Raw genomic sequence first — 15301 nt, 5'->3', positions numbered from 1 at the left:
GCTGCCTCCCGTTCCCACCCCAGACCCTGCCCCGCGCTCTCCACACGGCCGAGGCCGCCCCGGGCCCGGCGCACGCGGCCTCGGCCTCCCCTCGGGCGTCCCCGGGCGGGGCGGGCCGGGCTGAGCCCCTGTGTCCGCCATTCGGGGAAAGCACCGGCACCGGGGGCCGTGGGGGCCGTGCCTGTCCGCCTGCACAGGGGCCTTTTAACAGAAGGATCACTTTGCAACAGCCTCAACCGAGGCCTCCTGCTGCCGGCTGCCAGAATTTCTAATAGCAGCGGGAATTAAGATGAAATAATCAGTGTTTGCACCTGATTTCTCCATTTCTTTAAAACTTGCAAGTTATTTTCATCAAGTCCCCCTTCCCCTCTTCAGGGATTTAAATGAGTTAAAAGAATCTATTCTTTCCTAGATAGGTTTATTTCAGATCATAGCAGCCACAGCATATTTGACCATTTGAGAGCTCGGTTTGGTCATTCTGTGACAGGGTCTCGTTGACAAGGTGGGCTCCGGTGACACTGACCAAGATCATGGGAGTGGCATTGGCGAGAGCGGCTCAGTGGACTGCTGCTGGCTCTGGAACTGGCAGACTGGAAATCACCCCTTTGAACAAAGCCCTTTTAAATCAAATTGTTCAGTTTGTAGAGGACTTCAGCACTAAGCATCCTCAGGAAGCAGCATTTGTCTTCAGAGAGCCCCTTGAGTGGAAAACGCAGTTGGACTCTTCAGTATTTGGGGAGGGTTATGAGATCAAGTAAGTCTGAATTGCAGTGTGGTTTCAAATGCAGATGGTGAACTATGAAGAAATATTGTCCTCATTTAGCATAAACAAAACTTAAATGTATTTGGCAGGCTGAAACAGGTGGGGGTTTTGTTGATATATATTGAAAAAATTGAACAAATTTTGTAGAGTGCAAAAACGCACTTTTTGAGAGCTTGAGACAATTCTGTCTTGTTTGTGATGCAGACCTGTTTAGCCAGTGATCTATACAACATGCCCTGTCTATTCCCAAGAATTTTACTACGTGTGTCTAGCAGTGATTAGCCGTGTCATTTCTCTTGGTGTTAGGGGTTGCTTCTGTTTGGTGGGTTGACCTTAGCTGGTTGCCAGGTGTCCAGTAAAGCTGCTCCCACCTCCTGGGGGATGGGGGAGAAAAGTACAATGAAAGGCCCATGGGTTGAGATAAGGACAGGGAGAGATCACTCACCAGTTACTGTCATCAGCAAACTGGATTTGAGTCATGGAAATTAATTTAATCTACTGCCAGTGAAAAGTTAAGAGTAGGATATTGAGAACTAAAACAAATCTTAGAACCTTCTACCTTCCTCCCACATCTACCTCTTCCCAAGCTTTCCTTCAGTCCTCATTTTCTCTACTTCCTTACCCCCAAGTGGCACAAGGGGACAGGGAATGAAGATTGAGATCAGTTCATTACTTGTTCTTCTCTGTCGTTTCTTCCTCCTCACACTCTCCTAGAGTATCATGGGATCCCTCCCACAAGACATTCCTTTACGAACTCTTCCAGTGTGAGTGCTTCCCAAAGGCTGCAGGTCTTCACAACCTGTTCCACTGTGGTCCCTTCCATGGTGTGCAGTCCATCAGGAACAGGCTGCTGCAGTGTGAGTGTCCCTCGGTGTTCCAAGTCCTGCAAACCTGCTCCAGCATGGTCTCCTTTCTCTGTAGGTCCATGGGTCCTTCCAGGAGCCTGCTATAGTGTGGGCTTCCCATGGAGTCACAGTCTCCTTTGGGCCTATCTACCTGCTGATATGCTGTGAATAAATTGGTTTACCTTGGAAGTTTTCTAAAACACATTTTAAAGAAATTGTAAATCATGCATTATCATGTGATGCTTGAATAACATTCAATATTCTTCTCAATTAAAGTTCTTATTTAAAAAAGATATAATTTAATTTTTCTAGTGAAGCAGCTGTTCAGTCTCAAGCCAAAGGTAAAGATGGCCAACCATTGCTTATCCTCTCAGCATCAACTCTCCAAGTTCGCAGTTTTGACCAGCTGTCCCGTTTGCTACGAATTGCTATGGAAAAAAAGTTAAAGGAAGCGCAGGCATGCCTTGAAGGTTTTCCTTCTTTGTTTTTTCATCTCTTTCTTAAGAAGTATGTGTCTTCTTCAGTTCATGTTTATGAAATGTTCAGAAAGGAAGGTATGCCTTCACTTTAAGTATATGAGGTATTAATTCATGAAGATGGCTAAAAGTGCTCATCCTAGAACGTAATGGAGTTTCTATTTTTTCTGTTATTTACACAGAAATTAATAACCCAGAAATTTGGAATAAAATTAAAATAAAACTGTTGAATCTCATGTACAAATTCATGTATACTCAATAATATCCCAGGTATTGCAACATACAATAGGCTTAAGTTTTGGAAGAAAAAAGAATGTTTTATTTGAGGTTAATAACAGGTTTTCCCATATATGTAGTTTAATACTTCTTTAAAGTGTTACATCCTTTAAAGATAGCCAAAGAAAAAAATAATATGCTTAAAGCTTTCTTACCTGTAAAAGGTTCACTGTGAGCACTTCAAAATTCCTTCTGACAATGTCTTAAAAATACAGGTATGAGTACTTCTACTGTGTCATTTTCAAGTCCTAAATTTTCAAACTGACAAGATTCTTGATACGCTAAACTGGGTATCCTTCTCCTGCCTGGAGGTAGAAGAAATCAGTGACATTCTTTGATAATATTAGTAGAAATTGCATCTGCCTTAATAAAATAGAAATGCTCATATTGGATCCAAGTTTCAGAGCCATCTAATCACGGGTCCTGTCACTGATCAACCATGAATGTTAGGGAAGAATAATATGGACAGTGTATCATGCAGAGCCATTCACAGACGCATGGGACTGCGTTTGCAGGAACAGAGCAAAATGGTTTTGTAAAACACATTGATATGCAGTTATATCACTGTTTACTAAGAAGAACAGCTGGCATAGCTGAGCAAGTAATGGGGCTATTGGGAATGCTGCTAGAAAAGCTTAAAGATGTTCTTAACACTAAATCGTATTTCCAAAATGATCAATTTTCCGTGAGTTAAGCCCACTGATTTCCTGCTTTGGAATTCAGCCAGGCATATTTTTGGATAAGGGGACTGTTGATAAAGGGAACTATTTAATATTCACCCCTTGGTTGAATGAATCTTAATCTTTGCTTTGAAAAGCAATATGATTGTTAAGGAAAAAATCTTTTTGTTCTTAATGTTTTCATCGTCTTAACTGTACATTTAAATTACAGTAGAGTGATATGAAAGAATACATCAATGCAGTAATGTTTGATGAATAGCTATGCAAATTATAAACTTTTTATTGTAAATTAATAGCCTCAAAATCATTGAGCAACTGAAATAAGAAGAGTTTGTCTTACCTGCTCATTTTAAACAAAGCATGACATGATTCTGTTTCATGTTAACAGCAAACAGAGATCCTGTAGTGAAAATTCTTGGCCCTGAATATGGGACTGTTGAAGGAGAAGACATGTCCATCTTGCATTTATTTGACAAAGTGAAAAAAGAATCTGATCTTGAAACAGAATTGAAAATGAAAATCATTCTTCTTCTTCATCAGCTGGATTTGCAACTGCTTAATAGTTCTTTGAAACAGATTTCACAGTAAGTGCATTTCAAATAGAAGCTAAGCATCTCAGCCAGTACATTTTTTTGTTTTATTGTTAAATCAGATTGGTTTTAACCCACAGCATGTGTTTTTGCTGTGACAAAGAAATTTATGGAAATAACTTTCACTGTTAGCTAAGTTAATGAAAAACCTTTTTTTCTGAATTTTTTTTTCTATAGGTTTGGGTATGCAAGTGTGTACCCACAAGTGTGGGGGTTTTCTTGCAGATGTTTTGCATTTTGTTAGCAAATTGAAGTCATTTGTGCAAACAACAAAGTCACAGTTAAATATTTTCGAGGAACTGTTTACTTCATCAGGCAACTGTATTGAGTATTACATTGAATCTGTTTCATAGTTAAAAGGATTTTGCATTAGGTATGGAACTAAAATTTCCCTAACCTGTAGATAAAATTAAGAAGATGAAAGATAACCCCTTTTCATATTTTTGTTCCTTATATAAAGACAATATAAAAGAAAAATATTGTGTAATAGTCTCTTCAATTCTCTGAGTACGTTCTTTTGCATGAATACATATTGGACCATTTTCTATTAATTGCAGAGATGCAAGACTAAATCCAGCTGCTGTAAATAATGAAGTGAATCTTCTCAAGAATTTTTCTGGGCAAGGAGAAGATACTGTACTGGAATCACTGGAATATACATCAGGTAAAAATCTGATCATATCTCACATTTACATAGACCTCTATTAAAGTACTTGAATTCTGTGTAAAAATTTCTGAATTCATTTCAATAATACATTTGAAGTGTTTATTTCTACCTTAAAGTTACAATGTAAAATAAAAACTATTTTCTGATATAAAATGCTGCTCCTCAGCCTTTATGTGCAGAAATAATCTCCCACTTATATGAATATTTTCAATGGAAGGAGAGAAAGAGAAATGAGTCCCCGATCCTGAAAAGCGCTAAGCACAGTTATAGTTCTTGGTTGGATTGGACCATGGGTCACAGAGTTTTGGATGATTAGTACTTAACAGTATGAATTCTTAAGAGCAAGGTATTGTTTTTGAAATTTGATTTGCATTCGTGTAATATTAATCATCAAGCATAACTATTAAAGTATTTTTAAACTGGATACAAACACTAATGCTAATTGATTGCAGATTACATGTTCTCTAATGGATGCCGAGCTCCTCCCTGGAGACAAGCGCATGGAGAAATTTGTTACTTGGTCGTCAAACCACATGACACTGATCCTTTGTATATCACTTGCAGCACAGCAGGAGTGTTTTTAAATGGAGTAAGTAATAATAAAGGATACCATTGAGTAATGAATATTTTTATGTGCCAGAATCAAAACTCAGTCATGTTTAGGATAGTTGTATTTGGGCTGAAAGACCTGCAGAACTAGTGTTTTGATACAGAAGGAAAGGCCACAGTGATAAATGTATGCTAGTTTTCCCATATGTTTTAAGTGCTTTTTCTATAACTCTTATACTAGGAGTGTATTCTGCACTCTTTGCTAGCAGTGTTTGATTAGTCTTTAAATAACAGTTTTTCACACTGTTCCTATTTAAAGGTCCTGTGGGTACCTTTGTGAATGCCTCTCTAGTGCCTCATTGCTCCTGATCTGAGGTGCAGTATTATTATGTGAGGCTAGTAGAGCTTGTTTTGGTCTTTTTATAAATGATAAGCAGTTGCTTCTTCTTTCAGAAGAAGCTTTTTAGAAATTACTGCTCTCTTTTCTCGTTCTTTTCATTTTGGCTCCTGTCTTCCTCTTGGATTGGTTTTGTTTAGACCCTTATGTTGCAGTGGGTTACAACTGGGTTCATTGTGTCCAGAGAGGGGTGCAGCTACCAGCGCTGGGCATGAGAATACACAAGAAAAGTCTTTGTTTCAAAAAGCTCGAGAATCCATTTATTACCCCCGGGGAGGAGGGGTGGATGAAGAGAAAAAGACCGGGCAAAGGCAGGGTCGTGGGGTTTTTATAGGGTAGCGCAGGGGTGGGGTTAGGGTTCAGGTTAAGGGAGGAGTTAATTAGCCACACAAGAGAGGTAAGATCAAATTCCTGTCTCTTAGGAACAGGGGCATTCTACAATTCCCCTGCCTTTAAACTGATTGATGCATGCTGAAAAACTTATAATAAGGGGATTATTGGGAATATGACTTAATAGTTTACAAAATCAAAATTAATATTATTAAGCTAAATTAACAAGGAATACAAAAGCATTTTAGACTTAATCACAAAGGATACAGTAACAGAAATGATGATACTTGATTAAATTAATACATTTTTACTTAATGAGTTTATAGCTCAATCTCCTTTGGCGTTTGATCTTCTCACCAGAAGAGGTGCAGTTCTTTGATCTCCTCTTCACAAGGGGCACAGTCCTTAGTGTTGGGTCTCGGCTTTGGTACTGGTGTTATGGGTGTTGTTATCTTGGATGATGACGACTGTGAAGTGAGGGAAACGGCGAGGGCCCCGGGCATAGGGCTTGGAGCGGGGCCAGCCCTGGGTGGCGGTGGCAAGGCCAGCTGATTTCTTCATGGGGCTGAGCAACCCCACCATGCGGGCCTGGGGCAGGCCCAGCTGCAGCGGTGTGGTGGGAAGGGTGGAACGGGGAGGTTTGGGACTGGAAAAAGAAGGACTCTGGTGGGAAAAAGGGGAATCCTAAACAGTGTGGTGAGCGCCATTTTAGGAAGGAGGGCCTGGAATGGCAAGCACCATTTTAAGAAGGAGGGCCTGGGACGGCGCGGCCATCACTATCCCAGATAGGGAACAGTGGATATGGAAAGACAGGGAGCGAAGGTGGACACAGGATGGTGAAAGGACAGTAGCGCTCCCACATCACTTCTGGACAGATTCCGTCCCTTGTTCTGCCTTCAGGGAAAGGGGGATAGGGTGGTGGAGAGGGAAACGGAGTGACGGAGAGACGGTAGCAACTCTGTGCCGTCTTGGCAGTTTTCACTCCTTGCCACACTCTTAGGAACAAAAGGGTAAGGAAAGATATGGGCAGCTTCACAGAAACTGAAAAACATGGGGTTCACAGGAGGGGAGACCACAGATTTAGGGTATTGACATGCTGCATGCAATCATCCATAAGTACCCTCCAGGGCTTTACCGTCCATAAGCTGCAGCAGACGTGTTGGGAAAGTTGACAAGAGTCCGACTAATGGTCCTTTTTGCAGGCAAAAACTCCCTCCCATGAAAAAGCTGTTCATAAGCGTCTCGCTGAATGATGGTAGATGTCAGTCTCATCACCAGTAAGCTGGTGCCCTTACTGGGAATTCCCCTCCCCGTAAGCTTTTTACCCCCATGCTCCTTTGAAGATGGGGGTCTTGCAAGACTTACGGGGTGCTGGTGGTGCTGTCCTCACTGGGTGCCCGCATTCTACACCATTTGTTGCAGTGTGTTACAACTGGGTTCATCGTGTTCAGAGAGGGGTGCAGCTGCCGGTGCCAGACATGAGAATACACGAGATGGGTCTTTGTTTCAAAAAGCTCGAGAATCCATTTATTACCCCCAGGGAGGAGGGGTGGATGGAGAGAAAAAGACCGGGCAAAGGCAGGGTCATGGGGTTTTTATAGGGTAGCGCAGGGGTGGGGTTAGGGTTCAGGTTAAGGGAGGAATTATTACCCACACAAGAGAGGTAAGATCAAATTCCTGTCTCTTAGGAACAGGGGCATTCTACATTCTCACATGTGCTATGTGGTGACCAGAGCTCTTACATTCACTTTGAAGAGAGACTGATGTCTGTCAGGCATAACTCCACAAATTGATTTCCAAGAGTTGAAAAATCCAGGGAAGTTTTGCCTTGGCACATTTTTAATAGATGAAGCTCATAAAGCTCAGGCAGCCGGGTCACGTTATTTTCTGTGCCTTTTGGACATGTGCAGGTGACGCCGCGCGTCGCTCGCAGGAGCGGGGGGTGACGCCGGTGCCGGCCAGCTCCCACCCGCTCTCCCCCCGCGCAGGCACGGGCGGCGGTTCGGCCGCAGGCCGCGGTCCCTTACCGACAGAAGCGGCCGATAGGCGTGGACCCACGTCGAACGACTGAGGCAAAGGAACGAGGGAAGGACCCTTGCTTGCGTCTCCGAGCAGTCTATTTCTCCCAGCGCAGGGAGCAGCACAGGTGACACAGCGTAGCAGCTCCAAGGGAGGGCAGAGGCAAAAGGGCAGGAAGTAGAGAAAAACTGCAACTTTTAAAGGGGGGCTGTCCCCAGAGGGGGAGACAGCCTGACAACAAATCAAGGGCTAGATAGGAGTATGGAGTGGATATATGTAAACATAAAACCAATAGGGAAGGAGAAGGGGAGAGTGCGTATTTAATATACCAATGAGTGAAAGGAAGTACCATAACTGACAACGAAGCTTCTAGATAAAGTGGTGTAGCAAATAATGACAGACAAGCTGCAGGGGCAGGATTTGGAGAATGGGCAAGAAGGATCTGGAAATAAGGGAGGTATACACCAGGACTGACATGAGGAAAGGCGGGAGAGCAGGTGGAAAGCAACTTTGGGGAGACACTATTAGGAAAACTAACAGGGGTGAATCGGAACAAACCATTACAATATTTTAAACAATTTCTTAAACATAAACTTCAAAATCCCACTACCACATGCTGTCACAGTTTCGGAGACAGACCAGTGACAAGACACACTGAGCTCACGCAGCAACAGGTCCCTCTTCTCGGAGCTTGCTTCCCTTCATACCCACGGCGCTCACGCGGTTAGTCCTCATTGGCTGAGCCAGTTCCTGCCTGGCCCACCAGCCAATAGGAGCCCGAGTCGCCAGCGGCCCGCGCCTGCTCCTCCCGGTGGAATTGGGTAAGTAAGGTTATTGTGTAACTGATCACATATTTCCACCATCAGTTCATAATTACTTAAAATTAAAATTACTTAAACTACAATCTGCCATACTGCACCGGAAGCTCATATTTACTTGATTGTTTGTAATAAACCATAGATTCTTTTCAGTGGAACTACACAGGGTGCAATTGGCTGATGGTTATTGCCTGCAAAATCCTGTGTAAGATCTTGATCATCTGTTGGGGTCCATGGAGATGATTCATGCATCTTTACGAAGCATTTTTGAAGTTCGGTCAACTCTGCTGAGCATGAGACTTCTTTATCTAATTCATTACAATATGACCTTGGTGCTCTTTTGCACCATGTTATGATGCAGACCTGTCTATGGCCTAACTATTAACAATTTTAAATGTATTCTTTTTTTAAGGGTCAGCTAAAGGGTAAAGATATTGACTATGAAAGAAAAAGTGATCTATATAAAGACATAGTCACATTTTTAAGGGAGAGATCACCTAGATTTGTAGAAAATATGGCTAAACAGGTATGTATTTATTGATACTTGGTGTACTTATTTGTGCAAATGTCCATTGGTAGGAATTACATGATAAACCTGGTTGAACGTTTATGTTCTTTATCGAAGATAAGTCTATGATTAAATGAAGAATTTTAAAGTCTGGAGAACTTTTTTTAAGTTACTGTTTATTTCACTTTCTAAAAGATATGTTTCTTTTGTAAATAGCAAGTAGTACACCATTTCATGTGTTGCTGTCATACTTTTTGGTGGGGTTTGATCCAACATGTGAGGTCAGCTTCTACTTTTGCATGAAATGTTTTGTCTGTCTTCTGGTCTTGTTCTTTATGGAGCAGTGGAAATGTTAAAGCAGGAAAATGTGATATCTGTGTGGAAAAGGTCAGCTTTTCATTACAGTATTTTTCTGTGATGAAAACCACTTAAAATTTTATTTTCATTCTTTGTAACCCAAACATAAATAATTACCCAACTTTCTTATGAGAACAGTCTGATTTAAATATCAGAGCTGAGAGTTAAGTATCCAGTATCCAGCTTACACACTTTATCTTGCTTCAGACGCTGTAAAATGCAAGTGTTCTGGCTTTTATTTAGAGCTCTATACTAGCTAGAATCGCACAGTACCAGTACAGTTTTAGTTGTTTCATTTTTCCTGATAAAACTGTGGTTTTTTTAGATTTCTAGTGTGGTTTTAACAGATGACTTGGTGGTAAAATTCCTTACAGGCCAAAACCTGTCAAGAGTTTAATTGTGGTTATTTTAATTATTTTAACAATTTTAATTATTGCAAGAAGGAAGTAATTAACAGCGAAATTTCCTTATCCTCTAGTTCTCATTTTTTGGGATGTAGGACTGAAACTTATTTTTTTAAGATAAAAATATTTGACAGTTTTGAAAAAACAGAGCATTCCAAGTCATACACTTATATACAGTAGCTTATGTTAACAGTATTGGAATTAGAATTGTGAGTTGTTCTGTTTGAAAGTGTATTAAGTTCCAAATTCTTTATTTATCTCATAGACAAGTATTTTTTAATGTTATGCCTGCATATTGGTTTACACTTCATAAATAGGACAACATATGTATGTTTTTAGACATTGGTTTAATTATTTTCAGTGATTTGCTTCATTTGATGATCATGAAAGGTAAACTATGGCAACATTTTACTATTTTTCCAGATCTAATCCTAAATGTTAATATAGAATAATGTTAACTATTGATAATAACAAGCCTTTATTTACTAGTTTTCTGCCCTTTTGAATGTATTGTAACTTTTAAGGTTGCACTTAATAAGTCACACTTATGAAATAAGAGGAAATAAGCAGAATTTGCCCTGTTTTCCTTCAATTTGCATGTAAATCATACACTCATTATTCCCTGGCAGTGTAAATAAGTTTATGCAGAAGAGTATACATTATACCTTTTTAATGGTTTTGGAATTTCATATCATCTTGCCTTGCTGAAGAGCTGATGTAGTACATTCTGCTTTCTATGACTAGAATTTAAACAAGTTAATATCGTAGAGCTGCAGAGCATTTGTACCTCAGGGAAAATCTTCTCTGCTCTAGAACTATGAAATGCAGAGAAAAGCTGAATTTCCATGTTTGCTTAAATGAAGTAAAATATGAGTGGAAATAGTTCTGATTTGTTTTCTGAGGAGAGGAGAACTTCAGAAAGCTCAATGCATTCACATATATTGCAAAACCAATTAACTTTTATAATATCTGCCTGGCCTTGTTTAAGCTAATGTTCAGAATTGCTGTGTTGGCATATAGTCCTGTAGCAAACATACTTTCTAAAGTATGCTTAACTGATCAAGCTACAGCACCAATTCCTCTGTGATTTATCTAGTTTATCATGTGTTAAATTGTCTTGTCTAGAGTACATTTTCAGAATGAGAGCATTAGCATGAGTTAGTTTGGAATTAGACACTTGAGTTGGCAAGGCTTCAACAGCCGATTCTCATCAGGGACCAGTGGAAAACAGACCCTGCTGTGACAGTCTCCTTAAACTGCCTTGAATCAGGCACACAACGGAATGTCTTCACCTATCTGGTACTGACAGCTGCAATAACAATAATAAGAAGAAGAAGTAACGATCGTATGTTGACTTTCCTGTAAAAATTGAATGTGTTCCAATAGAGAATGAGAGTTGACAAGAGTCCTTTCTGTTCTGTGTATTATTGATCAGCCATGGTACTAGACACTGACAGCTGAAGGATTGGTAGGTGCCACTCAGCTCCATTCTTGTATGTGACTTGTTCAACAGTGTTTTGTCCTGAGAGACAGAAGATGAAAAAACTTAAATGGGATGTGTTTGTATTAATTCTAAACTATATCAAATTAAATTACTTGGAACTGAAGTCTAGCAGTTTATGATAGTCTATATTCAGTTTTATGTTCATTACTTTTTTTGTGGGAATTTTTTGTAAATCCTTTATGCAGGGAAATAGTTTTAATGTAAATGATCAATTGAAAGCAGAAGGCTGACTTTGCATGTCTAAATCTTAAAACTCATTTGGACCTAGGTTCTATAAAAGTGCTTGTGTCTACAGATTTTTGACATACTAAAAATCCAACAACACCAAATATTCAAGAATGTTCCTGAAATTCCAAATTCATCAACTTAATTTACTTAAAAAACTTCAATTTGCACGTGATAACTGCTACTTTTCAAATTAATACTTTGTTCTTTTAAAGACAATATAATTTTGTGCTCAGAATCTTATTCTACATTTAATGCATGCAATTTTTAAGCAGAGTCCTAGAATTTTGCTTATAACTTACTGTTTTAATATTCATTATTCATATAGCAATATGAGTGACAAGCCATGTCTCCTTTTATTAGGAATGTAGTTTTTTTAAAGAACCAGCACACGAGAAGAATTATCAGCAGGTGGAAGGTGCTGAGAATTCTGGCCAATCACAGAGCCTTCATGATCTTACAGGAAAGACTGAATGTGAGAAAGGGAAGAGTTCTTCGGCGGGACCCACGGGCCAGAGGTTAAAACCATATATGAAGTGGAAGAGCAGTGGGCTTTCTGCTCCCCAAAGATAAGTAGTTATCTTTAAAATTGAATTTGCCTATAGATCTCTCTAAACTGTGCTAATGATAGGGCTGCATGTTACAGGTTTTCATTATTGTCTTAAGTTAGGAGGAATAAAACAAAGCTTACTACATGTTAATTTCTAAGGAGAGAGTTCGAACTACCAAAGAGAGTTCTCAGGTTTTTTCTGTCTTGTGACAACTTTGATGTTGTTACATTATTTCCACAACAAGGCAGGGAAGGAACTTGCAATCATCTGCAGTAGTGGTTCTGCAGGACTGTGATATCATCATATATTTGTTGTAAAATGCCTTTTAAAGCAAGACTGATTAGAAAACCTGATCTAAACCACACTTTCTGAGCGAGGTGAAAGAGGTCCTGGATGGAAAATCAGAATTACTCTTAATTGCTGCCACTTGATTTGGTATCATATGAGCTACTTCTCTTGCTCTGCCTAGCAATGATATTCACTGATGAGATTATCTCAAAGTTTGAACACCCAAAATAGAGTATACATATATTGGATATTGTTGGATTTGTCTTCTGAAATCAGAACTCTGTTTTGATTTAATGTTTCCTGATTTGTGTTAGTGGAGGAAGAACAATATCTGCAGAAAAGCCTTTCAATGTCATCCTACAAAAAACAGTACCTTTCTCAAGTCTACCAATTTAACAAGTTGCAAGAAACATTTTAAGAGATTTTGGATGTGATCTATGGTTATCAGTTAAAAAGAAATTTGTTTTCCAGAGCAAGAGCTAAACTTTTTCCACAGTTATTGATGAAGTCTTGATGTAGTGAAATTGACTGCAATCATAAGTAATATTCTCTTTTTTTCTTGTGACTGTGATAGAATGACCAGCTCAGGCTGTGAGTTCAAAAAGTAACCAGAGGTATCTATTGAACTCTTCATCCATCCTAAACTCTTAATGCATGGGCAATCAGGAGTTCTCTGAATCACAATATGCTGAAGAATATTCTGCAAAAAATAATTTCTGTGTTCTTTTTTTTTTTTTAATAAACCTAAATCCAGTAGTGACAAGGCTCCAAAAAAAGACTCTGAAGAAGGGAAAAGTAGCACTGTACCTCTGACTACAAAAAAGAAAGCCAGTGGCAAATCTAAAACAGTTAAAATTCAAGAAACTTCAAAATGGTATGGGTGACTTATTTTTCCTCCCTCAATTTTTAAATTTTTATTTTCCCTATCTACAGTAATCATCACTATACTTACCATTTGGTAATGTTAATTGTATTTTTCTAGTCATTAGGCAGTGTTTTCATAACTGTTTGAAATATGCTTGTCCATATTATAGTGTGTAACTATTTGAAATTGGTGATTCTGTTCATTTCTTTTCAGTAAAGCATCAAGCAGCCCTGAAGATGTTGGTGAAAGTTCCTCAGAGACTGATGAAGATGAACAGCCTGTACGTCATCATGAGGGAAACACCGATTTGTCACCAGAATATTGGGGAATTCAAAAACTTGCAAAATATGTAAAAGTAAGTAAGCATTGATAAATTGTATAAAAAGTAAAAAAGTTACATTTGAGGAGACCAGACCAGTTCCTTATCCTTTCTACTTTCATTATACTTTAGTATAGCCCTGCTGTGTAGTATTTTCAAACCTTGGAACTGTGGACTTTCCTATCACGCACTTTCTTTTTAATCTGCTATTTTTGGCTTATATAGCCCTTTAGATTAAACCATCTGTTCAGTGTTATTTAAAACGTAAGATGGCATAATCTCTTTATTAATTATTGGGTTTCTGTTTTGCCTTTTGTATGAAACTTTCCAAGAGATTTCTTTATGTGGATAATAACTTTCAAGTGTTTTTATTAAAACTGAATAGTTGCCTAAAGTCTTTCATCAACTGTGATTAATGCATGTCTGAAATAATTCTAACATGGTCTTGTGTCTGGATAGATGCTTTAGTGGACAGGAAAATGTATGATAAACAGGCATCTTCTGAAACAAACCAAGAAAATTTTTTTAGACAGACTTGTTGAAAATCTTTTGGAACCTATAAATATAGATAGTTAGAATTCTGAATATGTCTGAAACAGATCAAAAACCCAACAATCCTGTACTATTCTGGAAAACTCTAATTATGCTTTTCCCTCAGGAGAAGTTCCTTTACAAGTTTGTACTGGAATTTATGTTCTGTTAAGTTGCTAATAAAAGTGCTGGCTTTTTTTTTTTTTTTTTTTTTTTTTTGAGTGCAACTACAGAGAATACACATCCAGCAGATAAAATGATGGTGCTGGCTTTTGGTGCAGCAGAAAGAGAAAGTCATATGAGGAGCAGCTGAGGGAGCTGGGCTTGTTTAGCCTGGAGAAGAGGAGGTTCAGGGGTGACCTTATCACTCCTTCCAACTGGTTGAAAGGAGGTTGTAGCCAGCTGGGGGTCAGCCTCTTCTCCCAGGCAACCAGAGATGGGGCAAAAGGACATGGCCACAAGATGTGCCAGGGGAGGTTCAGGCTGGACATCAGGAAGAATTTTTCACTGAAAGGGTGGTTAAGCATTGGAACAGGCTGCCCAGGGAAGTGGTAGAGTCATCATCCCTGGAAGTGTTTGAGGAATGACTGGATGTGGCCCTTGGTGCTCTGGTTTAGTTGACGTGGTGGTGGTGGTCTGTCAAAGGTTGGACTTGATGATCCTGAAGATCTTTTCCAATGTTTATGATTGTATGATTCTGCAATTAAATACTTGTGAGGAATAAGCAAAGTTTTGGCTCCTCAGTCCTTTTAAGTATTGTAGAAGAGTAACTCAGTCTTTTAAAATGTATTCAGAGTACTCACACTGCTTGTTTTCAGTTCATGTCTGTGGGGCCTTGCTAGTGAACCTGGCAAAGAGACACAGACAAACATGGATAATACAAGCCTGTATATAAATGCAAGCCTGCATTTATCTTTCCTAGGTTGGACCTCTGTACTTTTGTCATTTAGGCTATGGTAAAATAGCACTTAGCAAATGTAACTTTGAGCATGTAACTTGCTCGACTGTTCCTAATGCTGAACGCAGCATGTACACATTTTGCATTATAGAATTCTTCCTACTCACATGTAATTACAGTTCAACAGGATGTTTTCAAACCTTTCAGTTTGCTAATAGCTTGCTTCTTTCTCTCTGTGTTATGAAGCAACTCTGTACTTTTCTGAGAGATCAGAGAAACAACCATGTTACTTTTTAGTAAAGACCCAAGGTCCTCCTGGAGAAGATGCTTGAAATGCATTACTGTTGATGAATTCCCGCTAATCTTTCAATTGACCCATCTATGTACCACCCTCTTTACAGGCAAGACTCTTCTCTCCTGATTACTTAATTCTCAAACTCC

The 15301-nt window shown here is 39.3% G+C and overlaps 1 protein-coding gene across 2 annotated transcripts in view; it reads left to right on the top strand.

Moving 5' to 3' along the window:
- Nucleotides 1-530: 530 nt before the first annotated feature.
- The window catches only part of ODAD2 (outer dynein arm docking complex subunit 2), a 74870-nt gene continuing 60099 nt past the window's right edge, over nt 531-15301 (top strand). The window contains exons 1-9 of one of the 2 annotated variants that reach the window (XM_068172371.1): nt 531-754; nt 1921-2078; nt 3429-3624; nt 4188-4294; nt 4750-4886; nt 8823-8936; nt 11772-11974; nt 13002-13121; nt 13326-13467. In XM_068172371.1, coding sequence (XP_068028472.1) covers nt 531-754; nt 1921-2078; nt 3429-3624; nt 4188-4294; nt 4750-4886; nt 8823-8936; nt 11772-11974; nt 13002-13121; nt 13326-13467 — 1401 coding nt within the window. Of the gene's footprint in view, nt 755-1920; nt 2079-3428; nt 3625-4187; nt 4295-4749; nt 4887-8822; nt 8937-11771; nt 11978-12989; nt 13122-13325; nt 13468-15301 lie in introns of both variants that reach the window. The other variant, XM_068172361.1, reaches the window with a different exon arrangement.

This window comes from Anomalospiza imberbis, chromosome 1 (assembly GCF_031753505.1).
Source record: "Anomalospiza imberbis isolate Cuckoo-Finch-1a 21T00152 chromosome 1, ASM3175350v1, whole genome shotgun sequence".
Classification (NCBI taxonomy): Eukaryota; Metazoa; Chordata; class Aves; order Passeriformes; family Viduidae; genus Anomalospiza; species Anomalospiza imberbis.
The sequence above is the reverse complement of the archived record's forward strand: the minus strand, read 5'-3'. Positions and strand labels throughout refer to the sequence as shown.